The 23,670-nt window shown below is 42.0% G+C and overlaps 1 protein-coding gene across 1 annotated transcript; it reads right to left on the bottom strand.

The window, feature by feature from the left end:
- Positions 1-1,154: 1,154 nt before the first annotated feature.
- Positions 1,155-6,438, bottom strand: LOC124652128 (calmodulin-binding receptor-like cytoplasmic kinase 3). Its single transcript, XM_047191153.1, has 7 exons — positions 5,547-6,438; positions 4,123-4,377; positions 3,192-3,454; positions 2,810-2,975; positions 2,649-2,738; positions 2,141-2,439; positions 1,155-1,621 (listed from the first exon to the last, which is right to left on the bottom strand). Exons 1-7 carry the CDS (start codon positions 5,857-5,859, stop codon positions 1,412-1,414), a joined length of 1,596 nt encoding a protein of 531 aa, XP_047047109.1. The 5' UTR covers positions 5,860-6,438; the 3' UTR covers positions 1,155-1,411.
- Between the last annotated feature and the right edge of the window lie 17,232 nt (positions 6,439-23,670).

Here is a 23,670-nt window from a genome sequence, read left to right as displayed (position 1 = left end):
TCTCACCCCACGCTAGATTTGAGGAGAAGAAATAGGCGGAGACGATGACCGTGGTGGTTGTGGATCTCGCATGAAGACGACTCCGCAAGTCGCCTTCGATCTAGGGTTTGCTAGGAGGTTGTTGGCGGAGACTCTCTCGCGACCCACTTCTTGGACACTTTGCGATGGGCTGCCGTGAACAGTATTGGGCTGCGGCCTAATATCCATCTGCTGTCTGGACCCATCCGCCATGGATCGAACAAGGCCAGAAGAAGACACCGCCTCAACCACACGTGCACAGGACGGTTGAGGAGACGCCTCTGCGGAATGCGCCGCCACTGTGCGCCGGCGATCAATCACCTCAGGACCAATCAGAATCAGAAGACCAGCAATTTTCAACTGCACTCCATTGCTGATCCATCTCGAGCACACAATCCTCTCGAACTCCTCTGATTCGTCCAGCAGCCCGAGATGTTCATTCCTCGAAGCCTGGACGAACCCTCGCAGCGAGAGCCATACCTGATGAAGATGGCCTTCCATCTCCTGCACGCGGGCTGCACACTGATGGTGGTAGGCGGCGCTCGGTGGAGATCGCCGGCGGCTGGCGGGCGCCGCCAGAAATCTCCAGCGTGTCGCCTACGAAACGTGTCGCCCTTGAAGCGCGTCATCTAACGATATGTAGTCATCGCTACTAAAGATCCATATTTAGACAATATAGTTAGTTCATCGACTAAACTATGTATAATATCAGCACACAATTTGTTTTGTTGTACGAACAAGTGCGTACATTTAGCTATTGTCTATAAGTACAAACATATTTTACATAAAAAAGCATACTTCTATCTTTTATCTGTATATTTACTTAATAATTCGCTTCCGACGTGAGTCCAGTCTAAATCCGCTCCATATCCGTAATCTGATATAATCCGCATCCGAATCCAACTATTATCCGCTCCAATTAAAATCCATTCAAATCCGTAAGGCTGCATCGGCTACCCTATGTTTTCGTCTTGTGTCTCTGCATACTGCATACTCGCCTTCAGTTATGTCCATGTTTCTATCGATGGTCTTACAGAAAGTGTTCACCGAGTCAGTCCTGTGTCACATACTCCACAGTTGCATGGTTCGTTGTCTATCAGGCGAAATGTTATACTACTATTACTTAGGGTAGGGGCTTGACCAGAAACAACCTTTATTTCAATTATCTAAATCAATATGAATTCAGCGAAAGTTTTTGAACACAAAATGCACATCCAGCAAAATGGACCGTATCTCCAGGGAGTACTAGACTAGAAAGTGGTCAAGGAAGGAAGAAACAGATGGCAGGTTTGTCTGAAACATTGGAGCACAAAATATTACCATCATCAAGTGCGTATACAAAGAATACGCATGCTCTTATCGTGGTTAAAGAGAGCTCATGTTTGCCATGGTTTCACACCCTCCTTAGGCTCTTCCCGTACTCTTTCCTGATCTCCCACAGCTGCTCTCCGACTTCCTTCATGGTGGGTCGGTCCTCCCGCGTGGGAGCGGCACACTGGAATGCCAAACTGAGAAGCTTCTCCAGCACCTCCTCGTCCACGCGATCCTCCAGCAATGGGTCCAATATCTCTCTCATGTTGCCTTCGTTGAATTTCTTGAAAGTCTGTGGAACATACAAAGTTGAATACACTTCGTCTTCTCATGGTAGAAACTAGAAACACACACACAAACAAATGAAAGTTGAACTCGTTTTCTCATTGCAAGTGACTCTACTAAGAGATTCTTTTAATATTCCATTACATGTAAAGTTTTAAAATGAGCACGAAACTGAGAACAGATAAGTTTAGGTCAAAAACAGCGGGACTTCTCAAACTTATATAGAAGAAACACACATTTGACCATTATTTTTCAACTGATGTTATAAACATTATGGAAAAATATAATGGTATGTAGTACTGTTACGATAAAAAAAAAACTATTAATAGTGTTTCCACATGACAAGTCTAAATAATATGTCTATGTTACTGGTCAGACCTTTTAAGGTTGTCCTCCACGCATCTAAATCTAAATAGACATCCTAAAGAAGAATGGCGAAGGACCTAAGAGTACTACCAAACCACACTTTCACATAGGTAGAACTGTGTGCCATGAACTGGACTAAAAAAAAGCAATAAAAACGTACCCATCTGATAGTGATCCTCTCTTCAGCTGCCCGCTTCAGCTCTACAGGCCGACGACCAGAAATAATTTCTACAAGAAGTATGCCAAAGGAGAAGACATCGCTTTTAGGAGTCAGCTGGTATGTTCTCAGGTACTCAGGGTCCAGGTAGCCCGCAGTTCCCTTCACTTTCGTAGAGATGTGTGTCTTCTCTGTATCATTAGGCCCACTTCTAGCAAATCCAAAGTCGGACACCTTGGCTCGGTAGCTGTCTGTCAGAAGTATGTTTGATGACTTCACATCACGATGGATTATTGTCTTCTCTGTTCACAGTACATAATTCTCAGTCCCCTTTAACATTATTTCCAAATACAAAATTTCTCAAAATAAGTTATCAAAATTGGCATAGCTAATAACAAATAATATTCAGGTACTTGACACAATTCAAAAATATTATTGATCGAGTTAAGTATTTTGCATTTAACATAATTAACCTGCAAAACATCAATATTCAGACAAACACGATGCCTACCTGCATACAGATGGAGGTAAGTGAGTGCGTGAGCAACATCAATCGCAATTTCTAGGCGCTGATTAAAGTCCAGAGTTCTGCCATGTTGGCCTGCAGAATGAATAAATACATATAAACACTGAAGCTAAAACCAACGGGCAAGGGCAGGCAATGCTATTTACCGTCCAAGTGTTCTCTCAACGTTCCATTTGGAACATATTCTGTGATAATAATACGCTCATTTCCTTTATCAGTATAACCCAATAATCTCACCAAATTTCGGTGGTCAATCTTAGCAAGTAATTCTACTTCATTGCTGAACTCATCTCTAGGACCTGCAAATTGATCCTGCAAAAATAGTAGAACCCATTATGCACCACTAGAAGATAATCGAAGAACTTAATTCACAGTTGCCGCATAAGAAAGTGCTCCCAGGAGCTGTACTACTTTCTCCAACAGAAACTCTTAAATATCAAAACATAATGAGAAATCAACAACCAGACGAGCTTGATGGTGTATCAACAATAACACCAAAAGATAAAATAATAATCAGCACGACACTACCTTTTTGGCTCTCTTGACTGCAACAACCACTCCATCTGACAGTACAGCCCTGTATACAGTCCCAAATCCTCCTTCACCCAACTTAAACGAATGTGAGAAATTCTGAGTCGCCCTGAGAATCTGCTGGACGGTTAAGTCAACAGATCCGGCTCGAGCTATCTGTGGAGATGGCGCGAATCTAGACGGGCTTGGAGGTATTCGATGTGGAGTTGGTGGGATCTTCTCAGATGATGTGCTTACCTCAAAGGATGACAGAGAGTCAACTGCGAAGAAACATGAAATTGTTCAGACATGATTCCAAAAAAGATTAGCAGTGGGTCACAACTGTAATAAACTGCAGAAAATAGTGATAATGCAAACCATTTAGTAGTCAGAGGAAGAACTTAGACAGTTCACACAATATGAAAGTATTCAAATACTTGCCAGAGTGGTGTTTTGGTTTTTCTAGGCAACATTTACTCCACATTACCATACCCCAATGCTTATTTACTTTCATATCAGATAAGTAGATACGCATAAATTAATGTGGTCAACCCGCACGAAAAGTACAGGCCATTACCTCTTTCACTTTCTGTTTGCAATCAGATGAAAGGACTTCTAAATGGAACAAACAAGATGTGAAACAATGACGATTGACAAGAGCAACATAACTAAAGCTAATTAAGCTTGACGACTGTAAGAGCTTAACAGAAGACATGCTCTCATGCCCTCATAAGTTATCACGGTGGGTGGGGAAATGGTATAGCTTACCTACTATGGTAATGGGCATAGCAATCGGGAGTAGCTAGGCTGGTATGTATTAGGTAAAATGCATGCAACATTGAATCAACTTCATTGGTGTATTCAGCTTTGATCCCAGAACAAATATGACAGCAAAAAACTAGCTTTTCCGCAATATCAAATAACACTAATACACGTTGCATTTACTCACCAGCATTGCGCTGTATTGATGTAGTATTGTGTCTGCTTCCTTCTTTCCTTTCAGCATGAAAACATGGAAGCATAAGACCACAACATAGAAGAAGTACACCTGGAACAGCCAAGAGAGTATCCTCTTTTTCCAAAGAATCATTGGCGTCCTGTTTATTTTCGTGCAGTCTCATGTTTCCACATGGGTCATCTTCAATATTTGCACTATTCTCTGACAGCTGCTTCAAAAGCTTCCTTGGCATATTTGGAGCTGAACCTGTAGAAATAGAACTTAGTAAACAATATTTATCATCTACAGGTTGCAAGGCATAGAATATAAAAAAAATAACTAGTTTACCTAGGAATTAATATAAAAATAGGCACCCAGATTCGACTCGAGGAGACAGAACCTGAGTGGTGGGTCTATACATCCATAGCTCCCACTAACTGAGCTAGGCTCAGTTCCTATGACAATAGATAGAAGTTGGATTCCCATGCAAGAATGAAGAATCAACTAATGGATAAATCAAAACTAGAGAATAATGATACAATGCATGAATACTAGTGCTACATGAAGTACCACAAATCACTGCTCTGATCAGTAAAGTTCATGTGCTGTAAACAAAATCATACGTCAAAGCACATAAGTATCTAATACTCAGTTTATGTTTGGTACTACAGTGGACTATGATGATCCTGCTTGTCTAACTACTTTTTGCCCATTTTATCATTTGTCTAACCAGCTTTTCCTATATTTGATCTAAAGTCACCATAAAAAACAGATTCAATTGCAACATAAAAATACAACTGATTTCATGTATTATGAAATGGAGCGAAAGCCCCCCGACCTCTACATCGATCAACCCACACAGCCCTTATTTATTGCAAAGTATCATTCCATACACAACGTTCAAACAAATATAGAAATTCAGAGGCTAGAACAACCATAATAAAGAGTACATGTCGCACCTATACAACTGATTTCATATTTCTCAAACCTACTACCCACTAGCTGGGCTCAATGAATGACTCATAAATTAGAAGATAACAACTATGTAGGCTATACTTGACCAATCAGTTTGTCCATTGCCTCGTGCATGCCAGAACAAACACCGTAGTCACAAAATGGCCAAAGTTCCAAAAAAAAAATAGTTACCAATGATTAGTCTGAAAAGAAATAATGGAAGCAACGATACATTACGATGTACCCTCTTATCAAACTACAAACATACAATAGGTTAGCATTTGCATGTAAAGGTAGTTCTCAAATTCTAATGGATTTCGTGGCAGTAGTGGAAATAATCATCTGAATCACTCCGAATAGAAGCACTCACACCACAAATAAAAAATGTGCAGATTAACTCAACCGAATTAGATTTCAACTGACATCACCATTTGAAGCTACGATATCTACAACAGATCAACAGGATCATAGAAGCCACTCACCATAGCTCGCCTGAGTCCCATCGCTGCAGTAGTGCACCCACGCACCCCTCCACGCCTCGGAACGCTCATCACAACGGAGGCAACCGCTCCCAAAGTAGGACCGGAGCCTGTCGCAGCCTTCAGCACGGTCCTGCACTGAAACCCCATTGATGGACAGGTTGTGACGGCCATCAGCGGTCTCCAGGATGGCAAGATGATCACCTCCACAGGTCCATGGAAGTGTTGGCCCCGGACGGGAGGAGGGCTCGGAAGCCAAAGCCAGGGACGAACAGAGGAGGACGAGCAGAGCAGGGAGAAGAGCCAGAGGAGACATCGACAGCGAATTGGAATGTATAGTTCAAAAATATCTCATGATTGGAATGAGAAAAATGGGGATTCAAGATTGGCAGCCTCAAATTTTGTCTCCCCTTCTTCCTCCAACTCAACAAGAACAAATTATGCTTCCAAGAAGGCAAACTGAAGACAACTTAGTTCAGTAACAAAGGGGATATAACTTTTTTTTAAGCTAAGAATCGGGGTACTTCACACGGAATGAACTAGACGCCAAGAGAGGGCAGCGAATCAAGCTAGACCAGCGACTAGAAAATCTTGACCAGCTGGAGCGAGCACCCCAGCACAGGATACAGCAAGAAGAGGACAAGCAAATCTAATCTGGACCGGGCAGGAAGCGGAAGCAGAGCACCGACTAATCTAGCTACTGCTCAAGGATCGAGGTTACGGGAAGAAATCGAGCGAAGGATTTAGGTGGCGTGCTCAGATCGGGGAGAAGCTCAAGCGTAAGGAGGAAAGAGAGAAGGAAAGTGCGGAGCAGTTGGGAGAGAGAAAAAAAAAAAAGGAAATATCTTTGCAGCTGAGCTGCTGAAGACGGGATGGGAGAGGTGGGAAGATGAGAGAGCTGGAAGGTCAAGGTGGAGATGCGGACTGGGAATCGGCGGCGGCGGTAACTTCTGGGTGGCAAGTTGCTGGGTGCTCTGCACTACACGGTACACGCTGAGCGCGAAACTTCTAGGTGACAGCGTCACTGGCTGCTGTCAGCCAAGAGGTGGCTGGGCTGCTCTGCTCGAGACCTCGAGTGACAGTGAGTACGAACGTAAATGTATTTACTCCCTCTTATTCATAATAAATATTGATGATTTAATGTTATATTTCTTCATGTTCTCTTTCATATAGTTTTATCTATCCTCTAATTAGAGGCCCGCAAAACCCCGATTTGAGTCGGCTGCGAGGGTTTTGATGAGGTAAATCCGCATCCTTTTTCCTCATTCGCCTCTCGTCGCTGCCGCCGAATTCAGTCGATTGTCATCGATTTTGGCCACTCGCCTCCTCTCCGCCCCCTCTACCACCTCCCGCGATGGCGCTGCCCAATTTCGTGCGTGGAGGCCGCACCAATCCACCTCTTGGCCGCGGCTTTGCGATGGCGAGGCGAGCTCGGACGCTCGCCGAGCGCGCCACGCTCTCCCGCCGCAACCCACGCTCCCTGTGTGCAACGGTATCCTCGTGTGCACATATGATGGCGAAGCGGGGCAGGTGATCGTGTCGGCATCGCGCGGGCCTCCCCCACTCCCGTCGATTAAGCTCGACTCGAGCACCGACGAGGTGGAGGATGATGCCGCTTGGGAGGCGCGCCACTTCGCCATGGCCCAACGCAACTCCCTCGCGACGGTTGTCACCAAAGTGTGCGAGAAGGCCAAGCATGCCCGTGACACCACCGAGGGGGAGGAGCACGGTGTTCGGAGGGCTAAGCGTGCGTCCATCCGCCCGGAGATGGCGCGGTGTGGCTTTCTCATCGTGGACTACTCTGACGATGAGTCTAACTTCTCCGGGGAGGACACCGACTACGACGCGTGAAGCTCCATCGTCCCAAGTCCCTGTGATGTTAGTATAGATCCCAGGCTAGCTAATGTAGTGTTTTGGAAACCGTTTAGTTCCTCTTTTGGAAAAAGTTGTAGATTAATGCCGATGAATTCGTTTGAAAATCTAGCGCCAAAATCAACGAAATTGTGTTTAACATTTTTTGGATTGGGGATTTGTTCTGGCGTTTATATTCTTGATGCGAAAAATTAACCACATCCACGCAATATGGGGTTTGGCCGGACATATAGGGTATCCAGTAGAGGTGCTCTAAGAGCATCTCCATTAGCCCCCCATAATATCCCCAAACTGCTATGGGGGCACTGGCGAAAAAAAACGGCCAAGCCCCCCCCCCCCCCCGAAAGTTTGTTTTGGGCCCGCATACTTGTTTTCTTCCGCCGACACCCCCAACCTAACGGGGGCTATCGGGGGTGCCGGTGGAAGCTGAAAAGGGTGTGGGGCAGCGGTGTTGGCGAGAGAGAGAGAGAGAGAGAGGAAAAAAACCCATTTCGTCCCTTTCCTTCCCACCCCGACCGACTGTCGCCGTCACCACCCCCTCGCTGCCTCCATCGTTCCCACCGTCGAAAAGGTCGGACCTCCCATCAAAACCTCTCCCAACCGTCTCCAAGCTCGCCGGTCGTAGATCCTACGCCCGTAATCATCCTCCAACCCTTCCGGGGCCACCTCTCGGCGTTCTTACTCCCGAGGTGTTTGGCGTTTTGCCCGCGATGGATTCAGACGGCGAGTAGATGTCTGATACGTCCATTTTGCATCACTATTTTATATCATAATTTACTGTTATTCATTGATATATTTCATATTTAGAGATGATACTTATGTTATTTCACCTATTTTGCATGTTTCATGATTATTGGAGAATCACTCACCGGAGTCAGGATTCTGCTGGAAAAAGCACCGTCAGGATACAATATTTCTGAAGATTAACAACTGACGGAAAATATACCGAAGCTCCTATTTTTCCAAATGACGGAGCCAACCAGAAGGGGAGGCCGAGGAGGGCCACCATGGGCCCCCCCCATAGGCCGGCGCGGCCACTAGGCCTGGCGCGCCGCCATGTGAGGAGGGGGCCCACGACCCCCCTCGGCCATCTTCCTTTCGCGTACTTCATCTCCAGAGAACCCTAAGGTGTACGGGAACATCGAGGATAGACACAGCCGCCTCTGCGGGGCGGAAAAACACCAGAGAGAAAAGAGCTCTCCGGCAGGCTGAAATCTACCGGGCAAATTCCCTCCCGGAGGGGGAAATCGTCACCATCGTCACCGTCATCGAGCTGGACTTCATTGGGATCATCATCATCATCATCTCCACCGCCGACACCATCATCTCCACCGCTGCACCTCGTCTCCGCTGTAACATCTAGGGTTGAATCTTGATTATTTCATAGGGGAAACTCTCCCGGTGTTGATTACTCCTTGTTATTGATGCTATTGAGTGAAACCATTGAACCAAGGTTTATGTTCAGATTGTTATTCGTCATCATATCACCTCTGATCATGTTCCATATGATGTCTTGTGAGTAGTTCGTTTAGTTATTGAGGACATGGGTGAAGTCTAAATGTTAGTAGTGAACTATGTTGAGTAATATTTAATGGTTTGATATTTAAGTTGTGGTGTTATTCTTCTAGTGGTGTCATGTGAACGTCGACTACATGATACTTCACCTTTACGGGCCTAGGGGAATGCATCTTGTATTCGTTTGCCAATTGTGGGGTTGCCGGAGTGACAGCAACCCGAACCCCCGTTGGTATATCGATGCATGAGGGATAGCAGGATCTCAGAGTTTAAGGCTGTGGTTAGATTTATCTTAATTACTTTCTTGTATTTGCGGATGCTTGCAAGGGGTTTAATCACAAGTATGTATTAGTCCTAGGAAGGGCGGTGCATTAGCATAGGTTCACCCACACAACACTTATCAAAACAATGAAGATTAATCAACTATATGAAGCGAAAGCATTAGACTAAATTCCCGTGTGTCCTCAAGAACGTTTGGTCATCATAAGTAAACAAACCGGCTTGTCCTTTGTGCTAAAAAGGATTGGGCCACTCGCTGCAATTATTACTCTCGCATTTTACTTACTTGTACTTTATTCATCTCGCTATATCAAAACCCCCGAAAACTTGTCTCGTGAGCATTTGCAGTGAATCCTTCATCGAAACCGCTTGTCAACACCTTCGCTCCTCGTTGGGTTCGACACTCTTATTTATCGAAAGTACTACGATACACCCCCTATACTTGTGGGTCATCAAGACTATTTTCCGACGCCGTTGCCGGGGAGTGAAGCGCTATTGGTAAGTGGAATTGGTAAGGAAAACTTTTACTCGTACGTGCTGTTTTTATTTCGCCCGTCGCTATAATTCATTATGGAGAGATCTTCTCTTGAATTCCTATTTGGAAAATCTACTACTACCGCAAAGGTAGTGGATGAGGCGCCAGGTGAGAAAGAGATTCCATATAAAATACCTATGAAAATTATTGAACGTGTTGTGGATAACCGCTATGAAGGGGATGGAACTGTCCATCCTGGAGATCATTTACTATTTTTACATGAATTATGCGGGTTATTCAAGTGTGCAGGTATTTCTATGGATGAAGTTAGGAAGAAACTATTCTCTATATCGCTGTCTGGTAAAGCGGCGCATTGGTATAAATTGCTGAAGAATGGGAATTCTCTTGATTGGAAGGATATTGTGCCTCTATTTTATTCTAAATTTTATCCTCCAAGTGAAATTCACAAAGACCGAAACCGCATATATAATTTATGGCCTCATGATGGAGAGAGTATTGCCCAAGCATGGGGGAGGTTAAAGTCTTTAATGCTCAAATGCCCCATTCATGAGTTTCCTGGTAATATCATCATTGATAATTTCTATGCAAGACTTTCTTTTCAAGATAAAACCTTGCTGGATACTACTTGCTCTGGATCATTCAAACGCAACAAAGAAGAGTTTAAATGGGACCTTCTTGATCGGATCCAAGAGAATACTGAAGGATGGGAGAACGACAAAGGTAGAGAGTCAGGTATAAATTATGATTATGAATGCATTGAAACTTTTATGGATACCGATAAATTTCGAAATATGAGTGCTACTTATGGTCTTGACTCTCAAGTTGTTGCAAATTTTTATAAAGCTTTTGCCTCTCATTTTGAATTGCCTAGGAAGAATTTTGATAAGTATCATGAACCTTACAAAGATAAAACTAATTCACCCATAGGTAAATGTATTGAAATTAAAACTGTTGATCACATTCTTCCTGAAGCTTACATTGAAAAAATTCCTTTTCCTGCCAAAATGAAAGAGTATTCTGTTATAACTAGTGTGGTTAACAAAAGTGCAAAGAAACCTATAGAACCTGAGGAGCAAATAAATGTTGAACCTCGTCGTTGCAATAGTTAAAGACCTTGTGACTGAAAATGTAGAAGATGGTCATATCATTTTCTGTGAAGATGCTTCTAATATTGTTTCACATCCTAGCAAGTCTAGGAAAGCCAGTGTTCCTATGCTCTCTGTTAGAATTGGTGAACATTGTTATTATGGTTTATGCGATATTGGTGCAAGTACTAGTGCCATTCCTTATGAGCTTTACAAGGAAATCATGCATGAAATTTGTTCTTGTGAACTTGAAGATATTGATGTGGTTATTCGGCTAGCTAATAGAGAAACTATCTCTCCTATTGGTATTGTTCGAGATGTGGAAGTTCTATGTGGTAAAATTAAATATCCTGCTGACTTTTTGGTACTTGGTTCTCGCTGCTAGTAAGACTTGTCCTATCATTTTTGGTAGACCTTTTCTAAATACTTGTGGAGCTATTATAGATTGCAAGAAAGAGAAAATTGTGACTAAATTTGCTGGTGAATCTTATGAGTTTAATTTCTCTAAATTTGCCAAAACACCTTATGAAGCTGAATTGCCTAATGATGATTTTAGAGTTGAACAGCTTGCATCTATTGCTCTTGCTCCTAATAATCCTTTGCAGCAACATTTGGAGGATCATGAGAGCGAAGTCTTTAGAGAAGAAAGGAATGAGCTTGATGAAATTTTCCTTCGTCAACCTATTCTTAAACATGACTTACCGGTTGAAGATCTAGGTACAGCACCACCGCCAAAGGAAGATCCTGTTTTTGATTTGAAACCGTTGCCTGATAATCTAAAGTATGCTTATATTGATGATAAGAAAACATATCCTGTTATTATTAGTGCTAAGCTTTCAGATTTTGAGGAAGAAAGATTATTGGAAATATTGAAGAAACACCGAGGAGCTATTGGCTACACTCTTGATGACTTGAAGGGGATTTCTCCCTCTATTTTCCAACATGCCATCAACATGGAAGATGATGCAAAGCCTGTTGTTAAACATTAGCGTCGTCTAATTCCTAAGATGAAGGATGTGGTAAGGAATGAGGTATTGAAACTTCTTGAAGCTGGTATTATATATCCTATTGCTGATAGTAGATGGGTTAGTCCTGTGCATTGTGTTCCTAAGAAAGGAGGAATAACAGTTGTACCTAATGATAATGATGAGCTCATCCCTCAAAGAGTAGTTGTAGGGTATAGGATGTGCATTGATTTTCGAAAAGTTAATAAAGTTACTAAGAAAGATCATTACCCTTTACCATTTATTGATCAAATGTTAGAAAGGTTATCTAAAAATACTCATTTCTGCTTTCTTGATGGTTATTCTGGGTTTCACAAATTCGTCGTTAGAACTAAAGATCAAGAGAAAACCACTTTCACTTGTCCCTATGGAACTTATGCTTATAGGCGTATGCCTTTTGGTTTATGTAATGCTCCTGCTACTTTTCAAAGATGCATGTCTGCTATTTTTCATGGCTTTTGTGAAAAGATTGTAGAGGTATTCATGGATGATTTTTCTGTCTATGGGAATTCTTTTGATAATTATTTGCGAAACCTTGATAAAGTTTTGCAGAGATGTGAAGAAACTAACCTTGTTCTTAATTGGGAGAAATGCCACTTTATGGTTAATGAAGGAATTGTATTGGGACATAAGATTTATGAAAGAGGTATTGAAGTTGATAGAGCTAAAGTTGAAGCAATTGAGAAGATGCCCTATCCTAGGGATGTTAAAGGTATTCGTAGTATTCTTGGTCATGCTGGTTTTTATAGGAGATTTATTAAAGATTTCTCTAAAATTTCAAAGCCTCTTACTAATCTTCTTCAAAAAGATGTACCTTTTGTTTTTTATGATGATTGTAAGGAAGCTTTTGAAACTCCAAAGAATGCCTTAACAATTGCTCCTGTAGTTGAACCTCCTGATTGAAATTTACCTTTTGAAATTATGTGTGATGCTAGTGATTTTGTTGTAGGTGATGTTCTTGGACAGCGAGTAGATAAAAAATTGAATATTATTCATTATGCTAGTAATACTCTTGATGCTGCTCAAAGAAATTATGCTACAACTGAAAAAGAATTATTAGCTGTAGTTTTTGCTTGTGACAAGTTTAGACCTTATATTGTTGACTCAAAAGTTACAGTTCATACTGATCATGCTGCAATTAGGTACCTTATGGAAAAGAAAGATGCTAAGCCAAGGCTTATTAGATGGGTGCTTCTTTTGCAAGAATTTGATTTACATATTGTAGATAGGAAAGGTGCTGATAATTTTTCTAGATTGGAAAATATTGCTTATGATCCTGTTCCTGTTAATGATAGTTTTCCAAATGAACAATTGGCTGTAATAAAGGTGAGCTCGCGAGATAGTCCTTGGTATGCTGATTATGCTAACTTTATTGTTTCCAAGTACTTGCCTCCAACCTTTTCAGCTCAGCAAAGGAGGAAATTATTTTATGATTTGAGGCATTATTTTTTGGGACGACCCATACTTATATAAAGAAGGAGTGGATGGTATTATGCGAAGATGTGTCCCCGAATATGAACAACAAGAGATATTGAGTAAGTGTCATGGTAGTGTTTATGGAGGACATCACGCCGGAGACAGAACCGCGCAAAAGGTTCTACAGTCGGGTTTTTATTGGCCAACTCTCTTTAAAGATGCAAGGAAGTTTTATTTTATCTTGTGATGAATGTCAAAGAGTTGGTAATATCTCTAGACGCAATGAAATGCCTATGAATTATACTCTTGTTATTGAACCATTTGATTGTTGGGGATTTGACTTCATGGGTCCTTTCCCTTCTTCGAAGGTAACACTCATATACTTGTTGCTCGTTGATTATGTTACTAAATGGGTGGAAGCTATACCCACAAAAAGTGCTCGATGGTGATACTTCTTTAAAAATGCTTTTAGATGTTATTTTTCCTAGGTTTGGAGTACCTAGATATCTTATGACTGATGGAGGTTCTCATTTTATTCATGGTGGTTTTAGAAAAACTCTTGCTAAATATGGTATTAATCATAGAATTGCTTCAGCCTATCATCCTCAGACTAGTGGGCAAGTAGAATTATCAAATAGAGAAATTAAATCTATCTTGCAAAAGACTGTTAATAAATCTAGAAAAAATTGGGCTAGTAAGTTAAAGGAAGCATTGTGGGCTTATAGAACTGCTTATAAAATGGTTTATGGAAAAGCTTGTCATTTACCTTTAGAACTAGAGCACAAAGCTTATTGGGCTGTAAGAGAACTTAATAAAGATTTTAAACTTGCCGGTAAGAAAAGGTTGCTACAATTGAGTTCTTTAGATGAATGGAGAAGTGAAGCTTATGAAAACGCTAAACTTTTTAAGGAGAAAGTTAAGAAATGGCATGATAGAAGAATTATTAAAAGAGAATTTAATATTGGAGATAAAGTCCTATTGTATCGGTCTCGTCTCAGATTTTTTGCAGGGAAATTACTCCCAAAATGGGAAGGACCATATGTCGTTGTGGAGGTGTATCGTTCAGGGGCAATAAAAATTGGTTCTCTGAAAGGTGATGCCACACAAGTGGTGAATGGACAAAGACTCAAGCATTATATTTCTGGAGATTCTTATAATGAAGATGTTGATGTTATTCGAGTGGTGACTCCGGAAACTTTCATCAGATCAAATTGATGGTTCTGCAGAGTTCGACTTCGAATAGGTAACAGTTCTGGTAGTAAAAAGTCCGCGTTTAACTTTCCAAACAATATTTTTGCTGTTTTTAGAAAATATGAAAAATTACGAGATCGAATCGGAGTGGAGGAGGCGCACGAGGGCACGTCCCCACGTGGGGGCGTGGGCCCCACCCTGGCCGCGCCGCCATGTGGTGACGGCTCCTCGGAGTCCCTCTCCCACTCGTGTTCGACCTGGTACTTTCCTTTTGTCGTGAAAATTCTTGCTATATAATCCCCCGGATCCCCAGAGGTCCGTGTAGCGTTTTCTCGTCGTGTTTTGTTTCGAGCTGTTTTCTGCCAGGATCTGTGTTTGATCTAGAAGCGTCATGGTCTCCAACAACAAGGGCAAGGGGCTTTCGGAGGAAGATATTCAAGATCCCGAGTTGAAAGAAGAAGTCGAGAGTGAAGATGAAGGAGAAGGGGAAGAAGACCCGCGTGTATACCCGCGTGCCACCGTTGCAAGCATCGGAGTGGTGGCAAATCCGTTCAACACGAAGAGAAGTGCACGGATTAGCACCGTAGGAGGAGTCCCACGTCGCTTCCTAGCTCCAAGGACATCTCCTCCAGGCATTGACAACCCCTTCCACACTCTAATTCATAATAGTCAAATTGAAAGGATTCCCAAGGCAGTATTGCCTAGTAGTTGGGATATGGATCGTTCTAACACTGCAGGAAGGATGAAACCTGAAGCTGAGGAGTGGGGAAATGATACGTCTCCAACGTATCGATAATTTCTTATGTTCCATGCTTCATTATTGATGATATCTACATGTTTTATACACATTATATGTCGTATTTATGCATTTTCTGGAACTAACCTATTAACAAGATGCCGAAGAGCCAGTTGCTGTTTTCTGCTGTTTTTGGTTTCAGAAATCCTAGTAAGGAAATATTCTCGGAATTGGACGAAATCAACGCCCAGGGTCCTATTTTGCCACGGAGCTTCCAGAAGACCGAAGGAGAGACGAAGTGGGGCCACGAGGTGGCGACACCACAGGGCGGCGCGGCCCAGGCCCTGGCCGCGCCGACCTATGGTGTGGGCCCCTCGTGCCGCCTCTTGACCTGCCCTACCGCCTACAAATAGCCTCCGTCGCGAAACCCCCAGTACCGAGAGCCACGATACGGAAAACCTTCCAGAGACGCAGCCGCCGCCAATCCCATCTCGGGGGATTCAGGAGATCGCCTCCGGCACCCTGCCGGAGAGGGGATTCATCTCCCGGAGGACTCTACACCGCCATGGTCGCCTCCGGAGTGATGAGTGAGTAGTTCACCCCTGGACTATGGGTCCATAGCAGTAGCTAGATGGTTGTCTTCTCCTTATGTGCTTCATTGTTGGATCTTGTGAGCTGCCTAACATGATCAAGATCATCTATCTGTAATTCTATATGTTGTGTTTGTCGGGATCCGATTGATAGAGAATACTATGTTATGGTGATTATCAAGTTATTACTTATGTGTTGTTTATGATCTTGCATGCTCTCCGTTATTAGTAGAGGCTCGGCCAAGTTTTTACTCTTAACTCCAAGAGGGGGTATTTATGCTAGATAGTGGGTTCATGCCTACATTGATACCGGTACAGGTGACGGAAAGTTCTAAGGTTGTGTTGTGCTGTTGCCACTAGGGATAAAACATTGATTCTATGTCTAAGGATGTAGTTGTTGATTACATTACGCACCATACTTAATGCAATTGTCTGTTGCTTTGCAACTTAATACTGGAAGGGGTTTGGATGATAACCTGAAGGTGGACTTTTTAGGCATAGATGCAGTTGGATGGCGGTCTATGTACTTTGTCGTAATGCCCATTTAAATCTCACTATATTTATCATGCCATGTATGTGCATTGTTATACTCTCTCTATTTGTCAATTGCCCGACTGTAATTTGTTCACCCAACATGCTTTTATCTTATGGGAGAGACACCTCTAGTGAACTGTGGACCCCGATCCATTCTTTTATACTGAAATACAAATCTGCTGCAATACTTGTTTTACTGTTTTCTTGCAAACAATCATCTTCCACACAATACGGTTAATCCTTTGTTACAGCAAGCCGGTGAGATTGACAACCTCATTGTTTCGTTGGGGCAAAGTACTTTGTTTGTGTTGTGCAGGTTCCACGTTGGCGCCGGAATCCCCGGTGTTGCGCCGCACTACATCCCGCCGCCATCAACCTTCAACGTGCTTCTTGGCTCCTCCTGGTTCGATAAGCCTTGGTTTCTTTCGAGGGAAAACTTGCTGCCGTGCGCATCATACCTTCCTCTTGGGGTTCCCAACGAACGTGTGAGTTACACGCCATCAAGCTCTTTTTCTGGCGCCGTTGCCGGGGAGATCAAGACACGCTGCAAGGGGAGTCTCCACTTCTCAATCTCTTTACTTTGTTTTTGTCTTGCTTTATTTTATTTACTACTTTGTTTGCTGCACTTAAACAAAAACACAAAAAAAAATTAGTTACTTGCATTTACTTTATCTAGTTTGTCTACTGCTAAAATGAATACTCCTAAAAACACTAAGTTGTGTGACTTCACTAGTTAGTCTTAATGGAAAACAACAAAAAAATTAGAGATCTTTATGAACTTTATCTTGTATTAGGACATGATGTGTTTGAAGAGAGAATTAAAAAACCCATGGAACTTTGTTTACAAAATAGTTGTAGCAATGCTATTAGCATGAACTCTTTGGACACTATTATTGATAATGCTATGGAAGAATTTAACCTTGGGGAGGTCGGTTTTGATGAGCATGATATTTTCAGTCCCCCAAGCATTGAGGAGAAAATCTTCTTTGATGATACTTTGCCTCCTATTTATGATGATTATAATGATAGTGGTCTTTTGGTACCGCCTACTATGGAGAGTAAAATTTATTATGATTATACTATGCCTCCTACACTTGATGAGAATAATAATGATAGCTACTTTGTTGAATTTGCTCCCACTACAACTAATAAAATTGATTATGCTTATGTGGAGAGTAATAATTTTATGCATATAGCTCATGACAAGAATGTTTCATTTGATAGTTATATTGTTGAGTTTGTTCATGATGCTACTGAAAGTTATTATGAGAGAGGGAAACGTGGTTATATGCATCTTAATAATATTAAGTTTCCCCTCTTTATGTTGAGAATTTTGAAGTTGCGCTTGTATTGCCTTCTTATGCTTGTCACTATGTTCTTCATGAATTTATTTGTGTACAAGATTCCTATGCATAGGAAGCGGGTTAGGCTTAAATGTGTTTTGAATTTGCTTCTTGATGCTCTCTTTTCAACTCTCATCTTTATGTGAGTATAATTAAAATTACTGAGCCCATCTTAATGGCTATAAAGAAAAGCGCTTATGGGAGACAACCCATTGTTTTTACTATAGAACTTTGTTTTATATTTGAGTCTTGGAAGTTGTTTACTACTGTAGCAACCTCTCCTTATCATGTTTTTGTGCCAAGTAAAGTCTCTATAGTAAGGTTCATACTAGATTTGGATTACTGCGCAGAGACAGATTTCTTTGCTGTCACGAATCTGGGCCTAATTCTCTGTAGGAAACTCAGAAAATTATGCCAATTTACGTGAGTGATCCTCAGATATGTACGCAACTTTCATTAGTTTTGAGTTTTTCCATTTGAGCAAGTCTGGTGCCATTTTAAAATTCATCTTTACGAACTGTTCTGTTTTGACAGATTCTGCCTTTTATTTCGCATTGCCTCTTTTGCTATGTTGGATGAATTTCTTTGATCCATTAATGTCCAGTAGCTTTATGCAATGTTCAGAAGTGTAAAGAATGACTGTGTCACCTCTGAACATGTAAATTTTTATTGTGCACTAACCCTCTAATGAGTTTGCTTGAAGTTTGGTGTGAAGGAAGTTTTCAAGGATCAAGAGAGGAGTATGATATACTATGATCAAGAGGAGTGAAAGCTCTAAGCTTGGGGATGCCCCCGTGGTTCACCCCTGCATATTCTAAGAAGACACAAGCGCCTAAGCTTGGGGATGCCCAAGGCATCCCCTTCTTCATCGACAACATCATCAGGTTCCTCCCCTGAAACTACATTTTTATTCCGTCACATCTTATGCACTTTGCTTGGAGCGTCGGTTTGCTTTAGTTTTTGTTTTTGTTTGAATAAAGTTGGATCCTAGCATTCACTGTATGGGAGAGAGACACGCTCCGCTGTTGCATATGGACAAATATGTCCTTAGGCTTTACTCATAATATTCATGGCGAAGTTTCTTCTTCGTTAAATTGTTATATGGTTGGAATTGGAAAATGCTACATGTAGTAATTCTAAAATGTCTTGGGTAATGTGATACTTGGCAATTGTTGTGCTCATGTTTAAGCTCTTGCATCATATACTTTGCACCCATTAATGAAGAAATACATAGAGCTTGCTAAAATTTGGTTTGCATATTTGGTCTCTCTAAGGTCTAGATAATTTCTAGTATTGAGTTTTGAACAACAAGGAAGACGGTGTAGAGTCTTATAATGTTTACAATATGTCTTTTATGTGAATTTTGCTGCACCGGTTCATCCTTGTGTTTGTTTCAAATAAACCTTGCTAGCCTAAACCTTGTATCGAGAGGGAATACTTCTCATGCATCCAAAATCCTTGAGCCAACCACTATGCCAATTGTGTCCACCATACCTACCTACTACATGGTAATTCTCCGCCATTCCAAAGTAAATTGCTTGAGTGCTACCTTTAAACAATTCAAAATTTATCATCTCTTATTTGTGTCAATGTTTTATAGCTCATGAGGAAGTATGTGGTGTTTTATCTTTCGATCTTGTCATTTACTTCGGACGAGACTTTCACAATGGACTAGTGGCTTCATCCGCTTATCCAATAACTTTGCATAAAGAGCCGGCAAAGGGGTTCCCAGCCCCAATTAATTAACTTCATTAATAATTCTCTTCACATGTTTTGCTCTGATTCATCAGTAAGCAACTTAATTTTGCAAATAGACACTCCTCCATGGTATGTGAAAGGTTGGACGGCACCCGAAGGATTCGTTTAGCCATGGCTTAAGAAAGCAAAGGTGGGGAGGAGTGTCAACATAATAAAATTAAAATAAAAAGGCACTCCTTCATGGTATGAGATTGTTGGCAGGCACCCGATGGAATCGGTTAGCCATGGTTTGTGAAAGCAAGGTTGGAAGGAGTGCCACCCACTAAAATACATGTGTAAACAAAAGAGAAGAGGGATGATCTACCACGGTGGTAGAAATAACGTCCTTCATGGGAGCCGCTCTTGAAAGTCTGGTTGATAAGGTAGTTAGAGTACCCATTACCATTCGTTGACAACAACAAACACCTCTCAAAACTTCATTTTTATGCTCTCTTGATGTTTTTAAAACCAAAGCTCTAGCACAAATATAGCAATCGATGCTTTCCTCTTTGAAGGACCTTTCTTTTACTTTTATGTTGAGTCAGTTCACCTATCTCTCTCCACCTCAAGAAGCAAACACTTGTGTGAACTGTGCATTGATTCCTACATACTTGCATATTGCACTTGTTATATTACTCTATGTTGACAATATCCATGAGATATACATGTTATAAGTTGAAAGCAACCGCTGAAACTTAATCTTCTTTTGTGTTGCTTCAATACCTCTACTTTGAATTATTGCTTTATGAGTTAACTCTTATGCAAGACTTATTGATGCTTGTCTTGAAGTACTATTCATGAAAAGTCTTTGCTTTATGATTCATTTGTTTACTCATGTCATTACCATTGTTTTGATCGCTGCATTCATTACATATGTTTACAAATAGTATGATCAAGATTATGATGGCATGTCACTTCAGAAATTATCTTTGTTATCGTTTTACTCCGTCGGGACGAGCGAAACTAAGCTTGGGGATGCTGATACGTCTCCAACGTATCGATAATTTCTTATGTTCCATGCTTCATTATTGATGATATCTACATGTTTTATACACATTATATGTCGTATTTATGCATTTTCTGGAACTAACCTATTAACAAGATGCCGAAGAGCCGATTCTTGTTTTCTCGCTGTTTTTGGTTTCGAAATCCTAGTAAGGAAATATTCTCGGAATTGGACGAAATCAACGCCCGGGGTCCTATTTTGCCACGGAGCTTCCGGAAGACCGAAGGAGAGACGAAGTGGGGCCACGAGGTGGTGACACCACAGGGCGGCGCGGCCCGGCCCCGGCCGCGCCGACCTATGGTGTGGGCCCCTCGTGCCGCCTCTTGACCCGCCCTTCCGCCTACAAATAGCCTCCGTCGCGAAACCCCCGATACCGAGAGCCACGATACGGAAAACCTTCCGGAGACGCAGCCGCCGCCAATCCCATCTCGGGGGATTCAGGAGATCGCCTCCGGCACCCCTGCCGGAGAGGGGATTCATCTCCCGGAGGACTCTACACCGCCATGGTCGCCTCCGGAGTGATGAGTGAGTAGTTCACCCCTGGACTATGGGTCCATAGCAGTAGCTAGATGGTTGTCTTCTCCTTATGTGCTTCATTGTTGGATCTTGTGAGCTGCCTAACATGATCAAGATCATCTATCTGTAATTCTATATGTTGTGTTTGTCGGGATCCGATTGATAGAGAATACTATGTTATGGTGATTATCAAGTTATTACTTATGTGTTTTTATGATCTTGCATGCTCTCCGTTATTAGTAGAGGCTCTGGCCAAGTTTTTACTCTTAACTCCAAGAGGGGGTATTTATGCTAGATAGTGGGTTCATGCCTACATTGATACCTGGGACAGTGACAGAAAGTTCTAAGGTTGTGTTGTGTTGTTGCCACTAGGGATAAAACATTGATTCTATGTCTAAGGATGTAGTTGTTGATTACATTACGCACCATACTTAATGCAATTGTACTGTTGCTTTGCAACTTAATACTGGAAGGGGTTCGGATGATAACTCGAAGGTGGACTTTTTAGGCATAGATGCAGTTGGATGGCGGTCTATGTACTTTGTCGTAATGCCCAATTAAATCTCACTATATTTATCATGCCATGTATGTGCATTGTTATGCTCTCTCTATTTCTCAATTGCCCGACTGTAATTTGTTCACCCAACATGCTTTTATCTTATGGGAGAGACACCTCTAGTGAACTGTGGACCCCGGTCCATTCTTTTATACTGGAAATACAAATCTGTCTGCAATACTTGTTTTACTCGTTTTCTTGCAAACAATCATCTTCCACACAATACGGTTAATCCTTTGTTACAGCAAGCCGGTGAGATTGACAACCTCACTCGTTTCGTTGGGGCAAAGTACTTTGTTTGTGTTGTGCAGGTTCCACGTTGGCGCCGGAATCCCCGGTGTTGCGCCGCACTACATCCCGCCGCCATCAACCTTCAACGTGCTTCTTGGCTCCTCCTGGTTCGATAAACCTTGGTTTCTTTCTGAGGGAAAACTTGCTGCTGTGCGCATCATACCTTCCTCTTGGGGTTCCCAACGAACGTGTGAGTTACACGCCATCAGGAAACAACTCTAAGAGTTGGGACTCACCGTCTGACATACTTCTTAACCGCATCGAGCACAACTCGGAGCTGATCCGCAACCTCACTTACGAGATTGATGAGCTAAAGGAGCTTGTTAAGAAGCTCATCAAGAATCCACCATCACCATCGAAGGAGTAATTCATCATTGGTATTGGCATCCCCTTGGTTTGTTCCAAGCTTGGGGGGAGTGCCGCGGTGTCACATCATCACTATCTTTTACCTTTTTACTATCAAGTAGTGTCATATCATGAGTAGGGAAGTTATCATATAAGATGGTTTGCAGTGTGGAAGTATCTCTCTCTTAGTTGGTTATCTATGTATCCCTTGGTGTGAGTTATCGTTATGGAATATTAATGAGAAGTTATATCATTTACTTTTTGCACACCTTATTTTAGTTTGCAATTTCTGTTATATGATTGATCTTGTTGTTAGTATTGGTATCACTTTGGGAGCATCAAGTAAATCTATTTGGTTTTGGCAAACTTAGCATTGGTCAATAGCAACATTACTTGGAGACTTAAGTAGAAAAGAGGGAAATACATGTAGATATATTATTTCATTATCTTTCTTTCTTGTTAGCTAATGAGCTTAGTATTCTGAAGCTAAAATTGTTTGTGCTTACTGATGACCCACAAGTATAGGGGATCGCAACAGTCTTCGAGGGAAGTAAAACCCAAATTTATTGATTCGACACAAGGGGAGGTAAAGAATACTTATAAACCTTAACAACTGAGTTGTCAATTCAGCTGCACCTGGAAAAGTACTAGTAATAGGGGTGATGTGAAAGTAGCAGTGATATGAGAGCAGTAATAATAGTAACACAGCAGCAGTAATAGTAATATGAGAGCAATGGCACCAGAAAACAGTTGACATGTAGAACAAGTATATGATGATGAAAGATGGACCGGGGTTCCCAGCTATCTACACTAGTGGTAACTCTCCAATAACAAGTGTTGGGTGAACAAATTACAGTCGGGCAATTGATAGGATTGAAATAGCATTAAGACAGAATATCAAGATCATTAATCATGTAGGCATGTTTTCCATATATAGTCGTACGTGCTCGCAATGAGAAACTTGCACAACATCTTTTGTCCTACCAGCCGGTGGCAGCCGGGCCTCGAGGGAAACTACTCGGATATTAAGGTACTCCTTTTAATAGAGTACCGGAGCAAAGCATTAACACTCCGTGAAAACATGTGATCCTCACATCACTACCATCCCCTCCGGTTGTCCCGATTTCGTCACTTCGGGGCCATTGGTTCCGGACAGCGACATGTGCATACAACTTGTAGATACAATCTAAGCAATAAGTATAGAGCTCAAATCTAAGATCATGCCACTCGGGCCCTAGTGACAAGCATTAAGCATAACAAGATTGCAGCAACAATAACTTCATAAACTTTGTAGATAGACAATCATAATGTAACAATCCATCGGATCCCGACAAACACAACACCGATTACATCAGATGAATCTCAATCATGTAAGGCAGCTCATGAGATCATTGTATTGAAGTACATGGGGGAGAGAATACCAACTAGCTACAGCTAGAACCCGTAGTCCATGGGGGAACTACTCACGGGGCATGATGGAGGCGATGGCGTTGATGGAGATGGCTTCCGGGGGACTTCCCCGTCCGGCGAGGTGCCGGGACGAGACTTCGTCCCCGAATTGGAGTTTCGCGATGGTGGCGGCGCCCCTGGAGTCTTTCTGGAGTTTCGTCAATTG

The sequence above is a fragment of the Lolium rigidum genome, chromosome 5 (genome assembly GCF_022539505.1).
Source record: "Lolium rigidum isolate FL_2022 chromosome 5, APGP_CSIRO_Lrig_0.1, whole genome shotgun sequence".
NCBI classification, from domain to species: Eukaryota; Viridiplantae; Streptophyta; class Magnoliopsida; order Poales; family Poaceae; genus Lolium; species Lolium rigidum.
Note: the sequence above shows the minus strand (reverse complement) of the source record. Positions and strands in the feature narration are given on the sequence as shown.

Excerpts from the sequence above, each read along its gene's own strand:
- LOC124652128 (XM_047191153.1), bottom strand. The coding sequence starts at position 5,859 with ATGTCTCCTCTGGCTCTTCTCCCTGCTCTGCTCGTCCTCCTCTGTTCG. Across the intron at positions 4,378-5,546 it reads TGGGACTCAGGCGAGCTATG|GTTCAGCTCCAAATATGCCA; the intron begins GTGAGTGGCTTC and ends CTATTTCTACAG. Across the intron at positions 2,976-3,191 it reads CAGTCAAGAGAGCCAAAAAG|GATCAATTTGCAGGTCCTAG; the intron begins GTAGTGTCGTGC and ends CTATTTTTGCAG.